Genomic DNA, 18,933 nt, shown 5'->3' with positions numbered 1-18,933 from the left:
TGAGCACCACCCCTCTGCTATACAGGTGTCATAGGCCCAGAGCAGCAGCTGGAAAACCCTCCTTCTCCCCTCTGTCCTCCCTGGGGCAGGACCGTGTGCTGAGCCCCTTTGGCTGTGTCGCGCCATTCCAGCCCCCCGGGAAGTTCTGATCTACATCTGGCCACCAACAGGAAGAGCTGAGACGGAACACGCATAAAACCACACCACCTCCTACCCTGTGCGCCACCCTCCCTGTGCACCAAGAGCTCTGAGGCCAACAACCTTACCACCCCTGGTTTGCACATGGAGAGGCTGAGGCTCCGAGACTATTGAGTGACAGCCCGGGTCACATGTCCGGTTGGCGGTACATTGGGGACCCCACCACTCTTACAGACCATATCCTCTCCATCTGTGGGGTTCTTAGGAGGTGTGCGTGCTCCCCAGAGCATCAGAGAGAGGCGGGTCTTATTCACCTCAGCTCCCCTCCGAGCTGCTGGGATAGTCAGTGCAATCGAGACTTGAACCCGGGTCCACACTGTCCCCTGCAGTCGGTGCACAGAAGCACAGACATGGCAGGGCCTGTCACCCGCCCCCCACCGCAGCCCCTGGCCCCTCATGGACATGCGACAGACCACACCAGTGCTTGCTGGAGGCCTCAGCCACCATCCCCTCCCCTGCAGCCAAGCGCCAGGGCCCTGCACCCCCTGGCACGGTCCCCAAACTCCTGGCATTTCTGGCTCTGCATCCAGCCAGCGCCAGGGTGACTAATGGTTTCCCTTGGGAGGGACCCCACAGCCAACCGACATAAACACCCCCTGCGCCTTCTCTTAGCCGGTCAGGACAGCGCCTGGGAGCCAGGCCTGCCACCCCACCCCCTTCCCCGCACACCCCCCACCCCCGGCTTCGTGACCTCCTGCAGGTGTGTGACCCAGGGCCCCCCACACTTCCACCCCACCCCCCTCCACCTCAAGGAACCCGCCAAGGCTCTCCCCTTCGTGACCCTGCTGAGCCCCCAGGCTCCAGACTCAAGGGGAGCTACAGCTGCTGCTTGATCTGCTGGTGGCGTGGGGATGTCGGGGGGGGGGGACCTTAAGAGCCAGGGAAGATTCTGGGGGCCCCAGAGACCCTAAGAATTTGGGGAGGGGTGAAGAATGAATGAATAAAGCATAGGCGGGAAGCACCTCCCTGAAGGCCTCATGGTGCTCTGAGTGTGGAACTGGTAAGGGTAGAGCTCCTGGGCCAGCCGACATCGGGTGCCCCAGGACCCACCTCACAGGGTCCCGGCCAGGCTCTGGGAGCAGGAGCCCAAAGGAGGAGCCTTCCAGCCGGCTGCACCACACAGAACCAGGACCGCAGCCCAGCCCCTGCTCACAAGGGACCCCGTTTGGGGTCGAGGCTCTGCCGTCACCGTGTGAAAGTCTGAACAATGTCACCTTGGAGTCCGTGTTCTGGAAGTGACACCAGATGGAGCGATGGGGCCTCGGCTCACGCACCATCTGCCTCTCTCCACCTCCCAGGTTCTTCTTGACCACCCACCCTGGCCCCCCAGCCCTGACCCGGCAACCGCAGCCGCCCTCTGCACACCAAGGGGCTGGGGTGAGGCTGAGTCTCAGGGTGGGGTCCTGGCTACATGTAAGACTGAGCGCTCATCCCAGGAGTATCCTTGCGCCCAAAGGAACATGGTACTAAACCTCGAATAAAAAATAGCACCATCAGGCCAGAGAATCTGCAGAGGGAAGAAAAACCCCATCCTGCATTTTGAGCAAAGGTCCCTCCACTTGGCACCCAGCCCCACAATCACCTAGTGGAGTCACTGCCTCCTCCGTCCCTCCTGTGATTCCAACTGTGTCTGGGCTCCCCAGAGAGTCACTGCAAGAAGTGATTCCAAGCCCCCCACCTCGGGTCCTGGTCCCCACTCTCAGGGCCCTTCTTTTGTACCCGTCTGGACATGCTCAATGCCCCCCAATGATCTTCTGCCCCAGCACTTTGTTGAGACTTCCCACGTTGGCCAGAATGATCTTTCCTGACTGGTAGCTAGGACCCCACAGAGCAGGGGCTGCTCCTGGTTCACACTGCCACTCTGTGGGGCCTCGTGCGTAGTAGGTGCTCAATAAATAAAGGGGTGGGCTTATGCGGCAGCTCCTGAAGCCAGGACCTCCTTGTCCTGTGGGAGTCCTCCACTGTCCTGAGGCAGAGCTGCCTGCTGGCCTGCTGACACCACCCAGCCCTTTGCCACAGACAGCGTCCCCACCCACCACCCACACAGTTTGCCGCCTGGGGCCCTGCCCAGGACAGGGGTGCCGGAGACACCTGTGTTTTAGAAGGAGACTGTCTTTCCACCAGAGCCTTCTGGATCTCTGGGAGACGCTTGGAAACAGAAGAGGCCCATTTCTACTGAATGCTGGGCAAGGGCCTGGGAAAGCAGGCGGAAGAGCAAGGAACAGGCGGCTCAGAGCAAAGAATAGATCCAGGGCCCGGGAGGGGCACGGGTGGGCCATAGGGTGACCAGTTGGGGTGCTGGCGGGGGAACAGTCTCCCTGGGAGCCGGGTGCTGTCCTGTAGAGGGAAGAAGCCTGTGTGAGGTGGCCCCTCGCCCCTGGCACCCAGAGGCCAGCCGACACAGTCTCGAGGGCCGCCCACCTGCACCATCTCCCTCAGTGTTCTGCCTGTCCTCCTGTCTGCTCTCTGTCCAGGGCCCAGGGCGTGCCAGGTACCTTCTGAGCTTTCCCACCCAGCAGGCACTGGGCCACCGAAGGGCCATCTGGCCAGCTTGGAGGTGAATGGCCAGACCCAGAAGAGGACTGGCCCCAGAGGACAGCTTTCTCTGCCCTGGGCCCTGGGGCTGGACACTCAGGAAGAGCTTCCTCTTGTAGACCACTGGGAGAAATGGGAGGTGGGAGTCTGGACCATTGGGGGTCAGCAGGTGGGAGTCTGGACCACTGGGGATCAGCAGGTGGGAGTCTGGACCACTGGGGGTCAGCAGGTGGGAATCTGGACCACTGGGGATCAGCAGGTGGGAGTCTGGACCACTGGGGGTCAGCAGGTGGGAGTCTGGACCATTGGGGGTCAGCAGGTAGGAGTCTGGACCACTGGGGGTCAGCAGGTGGGAGTCTGAACCAAAACATGGGCTTCTCTGTTTCCTTGTCCTTTCTCAGCCAGAAGCACTGGCATCCTCTGTTAGGCCAAAGCTTGAAAGTTCAAGCAGGGGCACCCAGGAAGCGTGTGGGCCTCCTTGGTTCTCAGATTCCACAAGAGGCTCCTTTCCACCCAAATACAGAAGAAGGTCAGGGGCCCGAGAAGCCTTGCCATGGCCAGGAAGTGAGCTTGCCACTGGAGCTCCAGGGACACAAAGCCCCAGGGCCAGACAGATGGACGGGCTACTGCTCAGAGCGCCACACGCTCATCAGCATTCCGGCAACCCCGTGGGGCACGGGGGGAGGCCCCGGCTCGGCTCTCCTGGCAGGTGCTCAGAGAGGCTGCTAATTCTCAGCCCGCAGCTGAGGACAACACAGGATGGCCATCGCAAGCTCCGTTGTAGACACATATAGACATGTGCCCAGAGCAGACGCCCTGCCTGGCGTTCGGGGGGGGCAGGGAGGCCCCCGAGGGACGAGCTGGAAAGTGTCAAAGCCCAGACCCCCTCCCGCCAGGGGCAGGGGTGCCTCAATGGGCCCTGCTCAAAGAGCCGAGGTGCAGGGCTGCTGTGCTCTGGGGCGCCCGAGAGCTGTGGGCCGGGTATTCCCAACTTGGAGGACGCAGGCGCAGCAGCTGGCTCGGCTCTCTGGGCCCGACCAAGCAGACAGACAGCTGTCCGGGAGGCGGGAGCTGTGTGGCATTCCAGGCATTTCAGCACCTCTATAAAACCGGCCCTTCTCCACAGCAGCAAAGGGGGCGAGGGAAGGGGGTGCGGGCAGTGGGCTCCCCTTGCAGCCACCCCACCACTACCTCCGCAGCGTCCCCCTGGGGCCGGCGCCATCTGCTGGGTGGAGGGGGGATGCTGCCTGGGGCTGGGCAGGGAGGCCAGGCCATCCTGGGACATTCGGTGACAGGAGCATGTGCCAGGAGCCAGGCCCTGCTCCTCTCTGGGCCTCAGTCTCCTGCCCTGTGACATAGGGGCAGCAGAGACAGCGCCCCCCACCCCCCGGCTGCTGACGGGACCCGACAGGACAAAGTAGGAAGAGTGCTTGGCACAGAGCCCTACACATGGCCGGCGCTGAAGCAGCGTCTGTATGTACGAGCAGTTTTCAAGATGCATACAGTGTGGGGGGGGGGGGGGGGGGCGGGGGGTTAGAAGGGAGAGACTGCACCCCGGTGGGGGTCAGGGGAGGCTGAGGGCTACAATACGAATGGGGAAGGCCCAAGCCATGACGATGTCCGGGCAGAAGGAGGGTGTGCGGCCTGTGGGCTCGGGTGCGGCCCAAGCATGAGCAGGTGGCAGGGCAGGGGGTGACCATGGCAGGCTGGCAGGCAGAGGCCACAGGACAGTAGGGAGGATGGGGACAGGTTGCACACCCGCAGCTCAGGCCCCCGGTTGAGTCTTCCCCAGGCTGAGTGGGCTCCCAGCCCAGCCCCGTCCCAGCCCGCACACCACCCAGGGCGACACCACCCTCAAAGCAGCTAGCCAGTGTCCTCCACTCTGCCTCCCCATCCCCAGCCCCCAGGCCTGTGGCTTCCCCGGCTGCAGGGAGAGCCGAGGGTCATTTCAGTCCTGTTCAGAGCTGGACGCCTTCCCCCGAGCCAGCTGGTCGGTCTCCAGGCGGCTGGGTCTCGGAGGGGAGCCACATGTGGGCCGCCCCCACCTCTCCGCTCTACTTGGACTTCCTGCCGGTCTGCAGGGGCTCCTCAGGCTGCCCCAGGCCTGGTCACCTGTCTTCCCCCTCGGGGGCAGCCCCCCTCAGGCCCCCTTCTGCCTTAATCACTGCAACACATGTACAGCCAACCCCACCCTTGCGTTCCTCCAACACCTCCCCCTTCTCTTTTTCCCTTCCCCAAGCTTACAGCCCTGGCCCTGGAGTTTACAGCTGCAAAGAAAACACACACACACTCATGCACAAAACCAACTGTGGAATGTTTTCCTGCTTCTGAGCAGGGTTGATGGCTCCAGAGAGTTCTCTGAGCACCTGACATCTCCTTGCATTTCCACACCACAGGGTATGTATTCCCCCTGGGAGCTGGGGCTGGGGGCTGGGTGCGAGTAGGAGCCAAGGGCTGGAGAGGTGGACAGGGAGAGCCGGCCTGCGTGACAGCCCACATGGGGTCGCCTGCCTCCTGCCCTGCCTAGAGCTGCACACACAGCAGGATCTGGTTTTCCCATTTGGAGAGGGAAGGGGCCTCCTAAGTGCCAGACTGCAATGTGCAGGAGCCTGGCCTCCTTGGACTTTCATTCATTCCTTGAACAAAGCCATTCATTCAGCCAGTGTTTGTTGAACACCTACCGTGTGCCAGGCTTGGGCCCAAGGAGGAGCACCTCGGCTTGCCTGGGCGCCAGGCCGGGGGGCAGCCTTCCCCACAGACGGTGCTGTTTAGCCAGCAACCATAAAGAGGAGGGGGAGGAAGCACATTCTTGCAGGGGAGGTGGGGGGCTAGGAGGAGAGACAGGGTCTGGGGAGATGGCAGAGACCCAGGGGTGTGGTGGGTGTGCCCGGTGGTCTCCTCAACACTTGCGCTTCACCCCAAGGATGCAGGTGCCTTGGAAGTCATGAAAGCAGAAAAATGGCATGACCAAAGGCCTCGCTGCAAACGGCAGAGATTGGGGTCCAGGCAGCTGAAGACAAAAACGAGATCTATGGGAAGGGGGTCTGGTTGCTCCCCTATGGAAGGAAAGGAGGTGCAGGCAGGTCTCGAAAGCCCAGAGTGGGGACACTGAGATGGGTCAGCAGCACCAGGGGCTCCTGCTGTCACTGGGCGATCACACTCCACACTCCAGTGTAGCACATCCACACAGGAGAATACCACTCGCTTATTGGTGGTGCAAAAGAAGTCAGACCCCAAAGCCTGCATACTGCATGGTCTCATCTGTGAGGAATTCTAGAAACAGGCACAGTCAGGCATGCAGATGAAGCCAGAGCAACGCCTGCTTACAGTCCAAAGGGCACGAGGTCACCCTGGGGTGGTGGGGATACACAGTGGCCACACAAGCTGTACACACTCGTCAGAATGCATCAAACTGTACTCAGATCCGTGCATTTTGTCACATGCAAACTGTATCAGGTTGGAAAAATCGATGGAAGTAAAGGTTGTTCTTTGGCCGACAACAAATCAATCAATCAAGAAACAAGCAGGCCATCAGGCCAGAGAGAGTCTGCCCGCCTAGCTCACCACTCCCGTCATTCCTGGGCCATTGAGGGGGCACCTGCCAGATGGCTCCCCTGAGACCTCCTAGGACAAGGGAAGGTCATTTCCCAAGGGCCAGAGGAGGGATGCTGGAGAAGGTAGGTCTCCGCCTCATCCTGGGAGCACTTTCAAGTTCATCCTGCTGTTTACTACAGGTGCAAAACAATGTAACCAAGTAGAAAAGGCCATTTCACTAGTCCGGTTGCAGAGGAAGCCCAATGGGGGGGAGCACAGGCAAACGGGACATGGGTGTGGGCTGGTAAAACATGATGCTCGTCTGCAAGGTCCTTTAGTGATTAGGAATTGACTAAACCTTGGGTTCTCTCACCCCTGGTCGCCAGTGGACACATGACCCGAGCAGCAGAGGCTGCTGATGGGCCCAATTTGGGTTCCCAAGTGTCCTGGGGAAAGGACTGGGGCACCCCAGGGAGGGGACAAGGAACACCCCGGGCAGGGGACCAGGGGCTCCCTGGGGAGGGGACCAGGGGTGCCCCGGGGAGGGGACCAGGAACACCCCAGGGAGGGGACTAGGGGCGCCCCCGGGAGAGGACCAGGAGTGCCCTGGGGAGGGGACAAGGAGCTCTCTGGGAAGGGGACCCAGGGCTCCTCAGGGAGAAGACCAGGGGCACCCCAGGGAGGGGACCAGGAGCACCCCGGGAAGAGGACCAGGGGCTCCCTGGGATGGGACCAGGAGTGCCCCAGGGAGGGGACCAGGAAGGAAAGAGGCTAGAAGCTAAGGCTTATGCACACCGGGACTTTACTCCAAAGTTGTTGCCTCAAAGAAAAGAAGCAGGGTCTCCTTGAGTCAACAACTCTGGCCTCAGGGAAAAAAAAAAATCAGAGACAAGTGTTGATCACATGGCACATCAGCTGTTGGACCCCGTCCATGTGCTCTCAACATGTGCGCTCCCATCCCGGCCTCCCTTCAGGGCGTTCAGACCACAGCTGCCATCGCAGCCCCTACTGAAAGGAGCAGGCCCCTCCCTTTGGTTTTCTCTGCCCTGGGGCCCCGGGAGGCCTGCACCCTCCCGTCCTCCCCAGCCCCAGCCAGCACCTTCCTCCCTGGCCCATGGGGACGCTCGCGGCGAAGCTGCTCCTGCCCACCCTCAGCAGCCTGGCCTTCCTCCCCACCGTCAGCATCGCCGCCAAGCGGCGGTTCCACATGGAGGCCATGGTCTACCTCTTCACCATGTTCTTCGTGGCAGTAAGTCTGGGGCCCGGGGGAGGACCCACACGGGGCATGCTCCCCAAAGGCGGAAGAGACACCACGTTCCTATATTGGTGAGGAAGAAAAATGATTTGGAGGCGAAAGCAAGAGCCCAGAGACTGGGAGAGAGGGTGGGGGGACCTCCTCATCCTCTCTGGAACTCAGTTTCCCCATTTGTGCCAGGAAGTCACTCCAGGATCGGTATACACGAGACCAAGCCCACAAGGGGCCAGAGTCAGTCCGGGACAAGCCCTTCCAGCTTCCAGGGCCCCCCCTCTCTTGCCGTCTGCAGACCCCAGGCCACCCGTGCCGCCCACCGCCTGCACCCCGTCCCAGCCACAAGCACAGGGCGGCTGAGCAGGGAGGACAGGGCCAAGCCAGGCCCCAGAGGGGGTTAGTGGGGTTTAGGGAATGCGTAGGGCCTGGGTGAGTCTGATTCCAGAATTCCGGAGCTGGCCCCAGTTCAGGAGGGCCTGCTCATGTCTGCTTGTCTCTCTCTGAGTCCTTCTTCCTCCGTTTATATGCCTGGATGACTGTCTCCCTCCCTCTCCCCCTCCCTGGGGGTCTCTCTCCCCCTGTGTTTTCCTCTACTGGTTTTCTCCGCATCTGCCTTTTTTTGTCTTTCACTCTGTCTGTGTCTAGGTCTTTCTTGGTCTCTGGAGCTCTGTCTCCATAGAACGTGCCCTTGTCCCAACCCTGCTGGTCTTTCCCTGTCTGGCTTGGTTCCCCTGGCCCCCCATATGTCTGTGGCTGTATCTCCCATCCCTAAGCTTCTGTTTGTCTGTCTGCCCACCCTCCTATGGACCTCTCTCTCTAATCGACCATTGCTCTACCTTCCTAATTGATGACCCATCCTTCCACCCATCACCCATCTGTGTCTCAGAGCCGACCAGCATCCCTCTGAGTCCCCCACCCTCACGGCTGGACTCGCTCCCTCGCTCCCATCAGACTCATCCCTCTCCGAGCCCAGCTCCCCTTGAGAAGCAAGGACCAGGGGTGCAAGTGTTCCCCCAGACCCCTCCTGACAGCAGAGTCAGACATGTGAAAAATTGCATGCCTCCTGCTGCCGGCTGGCCTGGCTCCCCAGCGGCAGGGCCTCTGCGGGTGAGCATCAGGGTCCTTGAGGCAGCTCCGGGTACTGAGGTCTGTGAGCACACACCTGTCATGCCAATGTCCTAGCTAGCCGCACCCATGCTTACCTGCAACAGGAGAAGCTGCATGTGCACGTGGGCTGGCGTTCCCATAGGCAGCGAGGGGACCTGCGGCTGGGGGCTGCCCAGGGCTTCAGCCTCCACACATGGGCACAGGATGGACCTTAGCTGCAGTGGGGCTGGCCACAAGCCAGCACCCGGGCTGTGGGGTGTGCCGGGTGCTCTGCATACACTGTCTCATGTAGTCTTCTCAGCTCCTCATGAGCCTGGGATTATGACAGGCCCATTTGACAGATGAAGAAACCGAGTCCCACAGAAGGCGAATCACATGGTCCATACGGGATGTGCCCTGGCTCTCGGCTCATTGAAGGCATCTTGTCTGATGCCGTTTCATTAGTTCCAGAAGGGAGCCCTGTCTGGGTGAGTTCCAGGAAGCCAGTTTGAGAGATGAGAAGCCCAGGCACAGAGCAGACTGGGGACCCCTCTTTGGGTACAGAGGGCTTGGGGCTGGGAGGAGGAGCCGGGCCCAGACACTGCCAGGCCACCCGTCCCTGCTGGCTCCCAGCTGCCTCCAGCCTGACCTCAGAGGCTCACCCCGTCCCACCCTAGCCTGCCCGGAGTGGCAGAGGCAGCTGCCTCCTAGGACAAATGTCCTCCGACCTCAAAGCCACACTCAGCCGCTTTCCCCCCAAGCCCCAGGCAACACCATGGCAGCCTCTGCCGCCCACGTGGCTTCTTCTGTGTTCTGGTCACAACCCTCCCATGACAATCACCGTGTCTGTGCCGAACATGGTGCCATGTGCTTTGTCATGTGGAGTCCCCTGGCCCACCCCACAGCATCCTGTCTGACGGAGGGGAGGCCCCAGGCAGTCAGCTGCTTGCTGGAGCTCACAAAGCCAGGATCCATTAGGTGGGCTCCTGGAGGCTGCGCGGTCTCTCAGCAGCCCCCGGCAGCCCTCCAGCCCTGCCCGCACCCTTGGGAGGGTCAAGTCACCCCTGCACAGGAGAGGAGGCAGGCCTCACAGACACAGTGGCTGGGCACCGACCACCCCTCTGCCCAGCCTCCCTGGCAGGCAGCGCTGCCCTGAATGTCTGCTTCCCCACCTGTTCAGCCGAGATGAGCCAAGGTGGGAGCAGCCCCTCCTGGGTCAGCTGTCCTCCAAAGGCAAACCCTGCCTCCCTGAGCCGGCATTCACACGGCCAGGTGGAGACTGGATGCTCCTGTTCTTAACGGGCCCAGGGGGGACACTCCCAAGGCTCTCAGAGTGACTAAGTCTGAGATTATACTTGGTGATCCGTGCTACACAGGAGAGATGCAGGTGCAAATGCAGCAGATGCTGGGGCCAGGAGGTGGGGCCAGGGCCAGGTGGGGTTCTGGAAGTAGCAGGACAAGATCCATGTCACTCACAGGGCTTGCCTGCCAGAACCGTGTGGAGCAAGTGTCCTTCTCCCCACTGTATCCCACAGAGCCTTGAGCACCTTGATCAGGCCCCACCTGAAGCTCTTGTTTCCCCAGCTAAACAGACCTGTCCACAGCCTAGTTGCTCTCCTCTATCCTCTTTGCCTGTGTCACTTCAAATGGTGTGCCCTCCAGAGTTCAACACAGTTCTCTAGGTGGGTCTGATCCAGGACAGAGAGAACCAGGACACTCACCTCTCTTGTTCTGCACACTATACCTCTATTCATGCCTCCTAGGTGCACCCAAACTGTGGGTCACCTGTAATTGTAACCAGTAGGAGCTCTAAATCCACCCCTACTTGCTTGACTCGCCGGGTGCTCCAGGGCTCCTGCTCCCTCTGTAACACCCCTGGTCCTCCAGACCAGGGCTGCTCTCCTGTTTGCCTCCTCCCACCTGCTGAGCTAGGCTCACCCAGAGTCAATTGTGAAGGTTCCCAAGCTCGTGCATCACCTGTGGAACTTGTCAAAATGATCATGCTCCGTAATTAAATTATTACTTGAGATGATAAAACGTGTGCATGCAAGGAGAGAGCTGCTGTTTTCTGGGAGGGAATTGGCTGGCCACTTGGCGAATACTCCTCAGGGGGCGTTTCGCTTTAAAAATCGTGAGTAGATCAGATGCCAGGGAGAAACTTTTTTTTTTTTTTGAGATTTTATTAATTTATTCATGAGAGACACAGAGAGAGGCAGAGACACAGGCAGAGGGAGAATCAGGCTCCCCAAAGGGAGCCCGAAGCAGGACTTGATCCCAGGACCTGGGCCTGAGGCAGAGGCAGAGGCTCAACTGCTGAGCCCCCCAGGCTTCCCATCAGCCTGAGAAACTCTTAAAAATGCAAATCCCTGACTGCACCCCAGACCTGCTGAGTTAGCAAGTCAGGGCCGGCTCAGCAACCCGAGTCTTCACACGCCCCCTGCCCTGCCCCAGCCCCTGCCCGGGGTTTGGTGCCCACTGAGGTCTGAGGACTTCTGCGGGGAGGAGGGGGTACCCTAGTCACCACAGGGGCCAGCAGTCGGGGGAAAAAAAAGGCCCCCGCAGGCCCCTGAAGAGCCGACTGGCATCCTAAAGATAGGCCGTGGCGCCACTCACACCAGCGAGCATTGAAGGGATGCACACGCACCTGTTGTTGGCAAACCCAGGTGTTGACAGCACGTGCAGGGCTCCCCACCTCAACAGGTTTCACCTGAGTAATGCCTGGCCTCTGCCTGGTCGCATCAGAGAACATTAGAGGGCATCCCAGTGCCTCCACCCACCCCGTACCTCATGTGGATTGTTTCCTCTAATTCCCCACAAGATCACAGGAGGGGAGCAGTGGGCAGCGCATCCGTCCTTCAGGTGGGGAAACTGAGGCATGAAGTGACCCTGCTCGAGCCTCGCAGCTGGTGGGCAGGCCAGGGCTGGCCAGGACTGTGGCTGGGGTGCTGAGGGCTGGGGTGCTGGGGTGCCAGCCCATGACTGGGGTGCCATCCCCTACATCCCCTGAGGCCGTGGGTTTGTCTGGCAGCTCCACCACGCGTGCAACGGGCCCGGGCTATCGGTGCTCTGCTTCATGCGCCACGACGTCCTGGAGTACTTCAGCGTCTATGGGACGGCACTGAGCATGTGGGTCTCGCTGATGGGTGAGTGGCTGCGCCCCGGGCCTCCATTTCCCCACCATCCACCTGCCGGCTCCCTAAAACAGCCCTGTCCCCCCGACTTCCACCCCCCATCCCCCATCTGGAGCACCTCCCCCATCTCCTGGGCTTCGAGGGCCCAGGAGGGCTTCGAGGGACGGAAAGGAACGCCCAGTCCCTAAGTGCCCTGATCCCCATCCTCACAACCCTCTCTGCGTTCACCTTCATGAAGGCTCATTTGGACACACACATGGTGGAGCCACACGGAGGAAGCAGCGGAAGGGCTCCCCTCTGTCCCGTCTCCCAGGAGACCACTGCTCACCTGTCAGGGTTTGCCCCTGAGACGTTTCTAGAGGCTCATACATGCATTCATGCACCTCACTGTCAGCTTGGGTGATTACGAGGATGGAATCGCTCAGAAGCACATTGTTTCTGCAACTTTTTTCTCCCTCAGCGCTATCTCGCGGCGATGCCAGGGCACCTGGTCCCCATGGCACGGGGTTCCCTGCTATTCGCCCAGGCCCTGGGAAGGACCCAGATCGTTCCTGTCTCGTACCTGGCTGTTTTCAGCCCAGGGGTCTCTGTCTTGGGCGCAGGGATCCCTCAAGGCAGGTGCACGTTGACCCACTCATGAAAGCAGCTTCCCACAAATGCAGCCTGGGCCACTCTGTCCATGTCTGTCCCTTAAAGCCAGCCGGAACTCAGACCTCGGGGGACCGGGCTGGGCCATGGGGTTTTGTCGCAGGCTGGGGGCGCCCCGCACTGGGGCCCTTAAGGGATGCCTCTGGGGGAGCAGTAGCTGGAGGGGCAGAGAGGCCACTCACCACTCCCGGTTCCTCTCCCCCTACCCCCACTCCCACCCCAGCACTGGCTGACTTCGACGAACCCAAGAGGTCGACTTTTGTGATGTTTGGCGTCCTGACCATCGCCGTGCGGATCTACCATGACCGCTGGGGCTACGGGGTGTACTCGGGCCCCATTGGCACGGCTGTCCTCATCATCGCCACAAAGTGGGTGCGTACCATGTGGGCCTCAGTGGACGGGGGCAGCTGTACCCTGTGACCCCTCCACCTCCAGGACTCCCTTTTACTTCCCATCTCAGGGCTGCAGCTAAAACAGAGACAATGAGCATCAGCCCCCCCACCCCCCTACATGGTCCGTATCATCCTTACTCACTAGCTCTGGACCTAACTCAAGTGACTCTACTTCTCTGCCTCTAGTTTCCATATCTGAAAAGTGGCTGTTACAGGAACAGTCCAATCCCTACCTCATAGGATTCGTTCAAAGATTGAGTTAATGCATCTAAAAGTACTAGTATAGAACTTTCTAGCTTCTAATGTGCTCAGTGCCTAGGAGCTATTACTACTAGTGGTATTATTCTTCGCAGAGAATGACTGCTTCAGAGATGCAAAAGCAATTGGAAATGGCCTGGGTTAATCTGGGAAGACTTCAAGGAGGCCGTGAGCCTTGAGTTTGTTTGGTTCTGGTGAGGAGGGAGGCTGTGGTGTGCGGTGGGCAGGACGATGGAACTGCCCCAAAGCACTGAGGCAGCCTGGGCCAAAGTTTGCAACGCTGGCGTCTCTTCCCTGGGCCCCCTGGGGCCTGGCACACACTAGACCCTAATGCGATCTCCAGGCCTCCCTGCATCCTCTCCTGTATCAAGGCCCTCCCTGGCTGTGGGGCCTGAAAGCCACTTACACTCCCCCAGCTGACGAGAGATGCCAGAGCAGGGTGGACCCAGGGCCACTCCCTTCCCCAGAAGGGAAGCCGCAGAGCCTTGCAAGGACCAGACCAGAGGCCTGGGCTGTGGGCAGGCCTGAGGCGGGGCCCATTGTCCAGCCCTGCAGCAGCCTGGGCCCCGAGGGTGACATCCCTCTGCCACATTTTCGCCCCTCTGGAGCCCCACCTGGAATCTCGAGGTGTCCCAACTCCAAGCTCTGGCAGCAGGTTTAGTCTGGTGTGGTCTGACCCTGCCCAAGCCACACACCCCTCAAGGACCCAAAATTAAGGCCAAGATGTAGGGCCTCAGGGGATGGGGACGCAGCCAGGCCACCTGGGGGAGCAGGAAGGCAGTTCTCTGGGAAGAGGAGCCAGGCTGGGCCAGTAGGACAGAACATGCCCATCACCCCATTGCATGGCTGCAGGAGGGAAAGGAAAGCCCTGTTCCTCCTACAGCCGGGGAGTGAAGGATCTGTGTCGCCATTCCGTTGGTGAAGGAAGGAGGGCTCAAGAGGTCACAATCAACGAGAGGTCACACAGCACCGGGCAAGGCCAGGCCTTGACTTCTCTCAAGAAAAGGGAAGGAGAGTAGCCTCTTCCTCACTCCAACTTGGGGACGCAGGGCTGGCCCGGGGCTGACCCAAGAGGCCCCTTGGAGCTGCCTGTGAGAGCTGAGGAGGCATGTGGGGTCTGCTGTGTCCGGCCCCAGAGAAGGACCAGTTAATGAACACGCTGGAATGCATAAACACAGAGCCCTGGGCTTCGATAATGTGCTAACCCCCCCCACCCCCCCCCACCCCCGGCAGGAAGTAGGGTGGGCTCTTGGTCTGTGCTGGAGGGTCCATTCCTCCCACAGATCCTGGCAGGTCTGAATTGGAGTTGGATGGTGATTAGCCCAAAGGGGTGACACTTACAGGTGTCCCTGGGAAGCGCCACAGCCCCCGGGCTGTGGATCCAGCCGCAGGAACCAGGAGGTCTGCCTGGCTCCCTGCATCTGGGGCTCAAATGGTGTTTTTCAGACCATTTAACATGGAGTTTATTTTGGATTTCCAAGGGCAGTTGTTTCCTGGAATGAGGGTGGTTTTCTTCTCCCGGAGGCTCGTCCCTTCTTGAGCCAGAGGTGGGGAGCAGTAGCCTCAGGGAGAGGAAGCAGAGAGAGGTGGGTGTGGGGGCTGCAGGGCATGACCCCGGGCCCCCGGGGTCCCCCTAGCTGCACCCATGTGCTGACAGTGCCCGAGCAGGTACTGATGTCTTATCGGCAACAACAAATTCCAGAAAACTAGACACCAGACTCCGGTGGCCGAGCCCCGACCCAGCACGAGGCTATACACCGTCTCTGTGTGCTCCAGCTGGTGGGTTTCTGCAGCCGGGGTGGGGGTCAGTGCCCCAGCCCATGGGGGCCTCAGGGCACATGGTGCACACAGCTGTTCTGTCGCTGCCATCCTAAATGTCCTGTGCCCCCAAAACACCTTGGCCCCAGGGCTTTGGGGATCCAGGAGGTGAACCTACATTTATGCACGTTTTCTGTGTATGTGGAGCCATTTTTAAATTTTTTTTTAAGATTTATTTACTTATTTTAGAGATAGTGAGCCAGCGAGTGGGGGAGGGGCAAGGGGAAGAGAATGTTTATGCAGACTCCCCCCTGAGTGCTTGACCCCATGATCCGTGAGTTCAGGACCTAAGCCAAACCCAGAGTCAGAGGCTCAACTGGCTGTGCCCTCAGAGACCCCTGAGCCCATCTTTTTACTCATCCACGCCTGCTCGAGCCTTCCACTAACATGGGTACCTGAGCAAGCAAAGGTTCACGAGCTGCTCAGGTTGTCTCATAAGTGCTAGGATAGGTCATTATCTAGCAGCAGCTGAAGGTTCTCGTGGACCAACCCATGGGTAGCCCAGTGGACCCTGTGGTGGGCTGTGTCTGATCCCCTGGGCGTCCCTGCTGGTGGGCAGAGGTGCAGGTGCAAGGGCAGTCTTGTTCTGTCCCAAAGAGGCAGGCAGGGGTGGGGGGTCCTCATGAGGCAAACTGGCCCAGGGGTGTCCTGCTCAGGCATCCAGGCTGGGGCTCCCTTGGGTCCTACAGCAGCGGGACCAGGCGTGTGGGCATCTCCCTGAGCCCCACCTCCTGCCCGAGGACAGCGAGGTATGCATGCATGCCCAGGGCCAGCTCCCCAGCCAACTCTGCACAGAGTGCCCACTGTGTGACCTCTCTGCATGACCACTCTCCCCGCAGCTGCAGCAGATGAAGGAGAAGAAGAGTCTGTACCCGGACAAGAGTGTCTACACCCAGCAGATAGGCCCTGGCCTCTGTTTTGGGGCACTGGCCCTTATGCTGCGCTTCTTTTTTGAGGTATGGGGCCCTGGGCCTCCTTAGGGGGTGGCCTCAGCAGGATTACATCCCACCTCCTCTGTCGCTCCCTGTGGGTGCAGAGGTGCCTCCCTCCCACCACAGTATCGTCCATCACAGGAACAGGGCTATCACTGTCTGCGTGTATCTAGGATGAGGTGCACAGCCCATGTGGGGCCTGGGGCTGGAGTCTGTACCTGCAGGTGGTGGGGGAGAGGAGTGGGGAGGGGTGGGGAGGAGGGAGGAAGGGGAGGGGTAGGGAGGAGAGAGGGCGGAAGGAGGGAAGAAGGGGAGAGGAGGGAGAGGGAGGGAAGAGGAGGGAGGGGAAGAGGAGGGAGGGGAAGAGGAGGGAGGGGAAGAAGGGAGAAGGGAGGAAGGAGGAGGAGGAGGGAGAGGGAGGAAGGGGGAGAAGGGAGGCAAGGAGGAGCCCCAGCCTCGCTGCCAACAGCGAATGCCAATGCTACAACATTCCACCTTGTACCCTCTGTGCTCCCGGGCTCTGATGTCAGGGAGGACGGCCCGTGGGCTGCACACTGAGCAGAGGCCCCTTGGAGGAGGGCATGTGGCCAGATTCCTGAGGGGGGGTGACCGGCAGGTGCCCTGGCATGCCAGGCGTGCCAGCAGAGGCACAGAGCGAGGGGGGGTGTCCTGGGGCCGCAGACTGATCCCCCTTCCCCGCCCCTGCAGGACTGGGATTACACCTATGTCCACAGCTTCTACCACTGTGCCCTGGCCATGTCCTTCGTCCTCCTGCTCCCCAAGGTCAACAAGAAGGCTGGAAGCGCGGGGCCCCCTGCCAAGCTAGACTGCTCTACCCTTTGCTGTGCTTGCATCTGACCTTGCAAGGCCCCCTGGCCCTTGCCCGCCGTGAGCCCCCCACCCGCCCCCATCTCAGGCCCCCAGAGAGAGGCCTCCTGCCCTTCCTGACCCCGGAGTACCCAGGGGCTTCGTCTCCCCTCTGAGCCTGACGGGTCCCTGGGGATTTGGGGAGCACCCTGCCCACTCCCTAGGGTTCCCCCGAGTGCCAAACACCATGCTGGAAAAAGGCGCACTCCCTCCCCCGGCCCCCTCCACCAGTCCTGCCCAATGGGTGTCTGCAGAAGCCCAGAACCAGCACGTGTCCCCATATCGGCCCTTCCCTCCGCACCCAAAAGTGTGGGCCAAGCCCCAGCCAGAGGGGTTCTGCCCACGCCCTCCTCACAACATCTGTTTTCTCTTGGAAATTGGCATCGCTGCTTCTGTCCCATGCCTCAGGCTCTGTGCAAACCCATCAGGAAGCCGCGGTCTGCGGGGCAGCTCTGTCCCTGGCCCAGGCCTGCGTGGCCACCTCTCCAGCCGGGTCCTCAATACCTGACCCCACTGTGTGCCCTGTCTTCTCATCCCCTGCTCTAATTCTTAAAACAAGTCCATGGCAAAGTGTGATCCTTGCATCCTATAGACAGGAGCCCGAGGCCCCAAGCAGGTGAGCACCAGGCTAGGCCCCAGCCTACATCTGCTGGTCCAGGAGCTGCCGCATGGCCGGTCCCCTGAATGCGCCGAGCACACAGCACTCTCTCCTGGGAAGGGGGTCCCTGAGCAGAGGCCAGTGGGCCCTCCCGGGCCGGGCACATGGGGCAAGACTGCCGCAGGGCGTGGGGAGGTCAGCGAGCTCTGGCACAGAGCCTGTCCGCACTGGGCCCCAGGGGTGGCGGGAGCAGGCCTCCCAGACATCACCTCACAAACCTGAGCCTCCCCAGCAGCCTGGCCCACCCCGCCTTCCCGAATGATGTGGGCACATGTGTCAGGCAGGAAGTTACCTACACCTGTCTGGGGCCTGTTTGTGTTTCCAGGCGGTGCACGCCCACTCCCACAGCCCATTGGGAGGGCAGCTGGCTGTTTGTCCTAAAGTCACCTCTTGCTCACCTTGGGGGGCCAGGAGAGATCCGGGGACAAGGTCTGTCAGCCTTCCTGACCATCCGGAGGTCCCCAGCCTGGGTGCCTGGACCCCCACAGCCTCCACCTGGCTCAGCCTCTTTCTCTCCTGATAGCCCAGGGACGCCAGAACAGCCACTCAGTTCTCCCCACTGCCCCTCAGAGTCCCGACCAGGCAGGCCCAGGGAGCAGGGGTACATTATCACTCTTCTTCCCAGATGAGCACAGGTTCAGGGCCAGCCACCCCAGACGGACGGGGCCCTGCCCTTCCCTGCCGTAGCAAGGGGCAGATGTGCTTCCAGTGGCTTCTTGTCTGGTCGGGGGGAGGAGGATGTGCACGCAGGCACACCTGCACCACGCACCGTACACATGTGCACACCACAGGAACATGCTCACCCCGCAAAGAGGCAGGACACCCTGGAAACAGCATCTTTTCATCCAGCCTGTCTCCCACGTCTGCAGAGGGAGACAGAGCGGGAAGGAAAGAGGAGGCTCTGGGGGCCATGCCAGGGGCCTGAGGGCCTCACTCTGGGGAAAAGGCATCCACAAAGTGGCCAGCCTCTGCCCTTCCTTCCCCAGCCTCCCCACCCCATCACCCCTCCCCTCCCCCTGGCCCCCCATGCCCCGCAAGCACATCCCCAGCTCCCAGCTCTGCAGCAGCACATGGAAAGTTGGATGCAGTGGGATGCTCCCGAGCAGGGAGAAGGTGAGGGGCCTGCCAAGCGCATAAGGGCCGCACTAACAGGCTACTCACTGTGGCTGCGCTGATTTATGAGGCTGTCTGGGAGCCCAGCCAAGTCTGTAAGTCATGGACAATTAGGAGGCGCGCTCCAGCCATCAGCCCCGTCTGCCGCGCGGGCTCACGGCCCGCTGTGCCACTCCAAGCAGGGTCAGCACCGTGGAGACCCCACTGTGCAGACGAGAACACCGAGGGCCAGGATGCGGGTGGCTGGGCCTGGTCCCTTGGACACCAGGCGCTGGGCAGTGGCTGTCCCCAGCGTCTTACTTCTCCTCCTAGTGCCATCTTCCTCTGGTTCACAGGCCCACTTTGACATCGTGGGGGCTCAGGCCAAGGGCTGGGGTGAGGGGGATGCGCCGGGGTCTTCCTGCCCTAGAATCTGAAAGTCACGGCTCCTGGGGCCAGGAAGAACCTCCAGGGCCCTCTCCGACCCCCGTGGGCTCTGGACAGGACTTACCTCACCCCTGATGACGACTAGGGA

At 60.8% G+C, this 18,933-nt stretch overlaps 1 protein-coding gene across 2 annotated transcripts; it reads left to right on the top strand.

The window, feature by feature from the left end:
- Positions 1–4,985: 4,985 nt before the first annotated feature.
- On the top strand, positions 4,986–17,206 carry MYMK (myomaker, myoblast fusion factor). Of its 2 annotated transcripts, XM_038548849.1 has the most exons (6): positions 4,986–5,130; positions 6,190–6,410; positions 11,631–11,745; positions 12,605–12,753; positions 15,689–15,805; positions 16,490–17,206. In XM_038548849.1, exons 2-6 carry the CDS (start codon positions 6,339–6,341, stop codon positions 16,637–16,639), a joined length of 603 nt encoding a protein of 200 aa, XP_038404777.1. In that variant the 5' UTR covers positions 4,986–5,130; positions 6,190–6,338; the 3' UTR covers positions 16,640–17,206. The 2 variants fall into 2 exon arrangements, with proteins under 2 accessions (XP_038404777.1, XP_038404776.1); XM_038548848.1 differs by lacking the exons at positions 4,986–5,130; positions 6,190–6,410 and adding an exon at positions 7,229–7,516.
- Positions 17,207–18,933: the final 1,727 nt, after the last annotated feature.

This window comes from Canis lupus, chromosome 9, assembly GCF_011100685.1.
Source record: "Canis lupus familiaris isolate Mischka breed German Shepherd chromosome 9, alternate assembly UU_Cfam_GSD_1.0, whole genome shotgun sequence".
NCBI lineage: Eukaryota > Metazoa > Chordata > Mammalia > Carnivora > Canidae > Canis > Canis lupus.
The sequence above is the reverse complement of the archived record's forward strand: the minus strand, read 5'-3'. Positions and strand labels throughout refer to the sequence as shown.

Excerpts from the sequence above, each read along its gene's own strand:
- MYMK (XM_038548848.1), top strand. The coding sequence starts at position 7,382 with ATGGGGACGCTCGCGGCGAAGCTGCTCCTGCCCACCCTCAGCAGCCTG. Across the intron at positions 11,746-12,604 it reads CATGTGGGTCTCGCTGATGG|CACTGGCTGACTTCGACGAA; the intron begins GTGAGTGGCTGC and ends CTCCCACCCCAG. Across the intron at positions 15,806-16,489 it reads TGCTGCGCTTCTTTTTTGAG|GACTGGGATTACACCTATGT; the intron begins GTATGGGGCCCT and ends CCGCCCCTGCAG.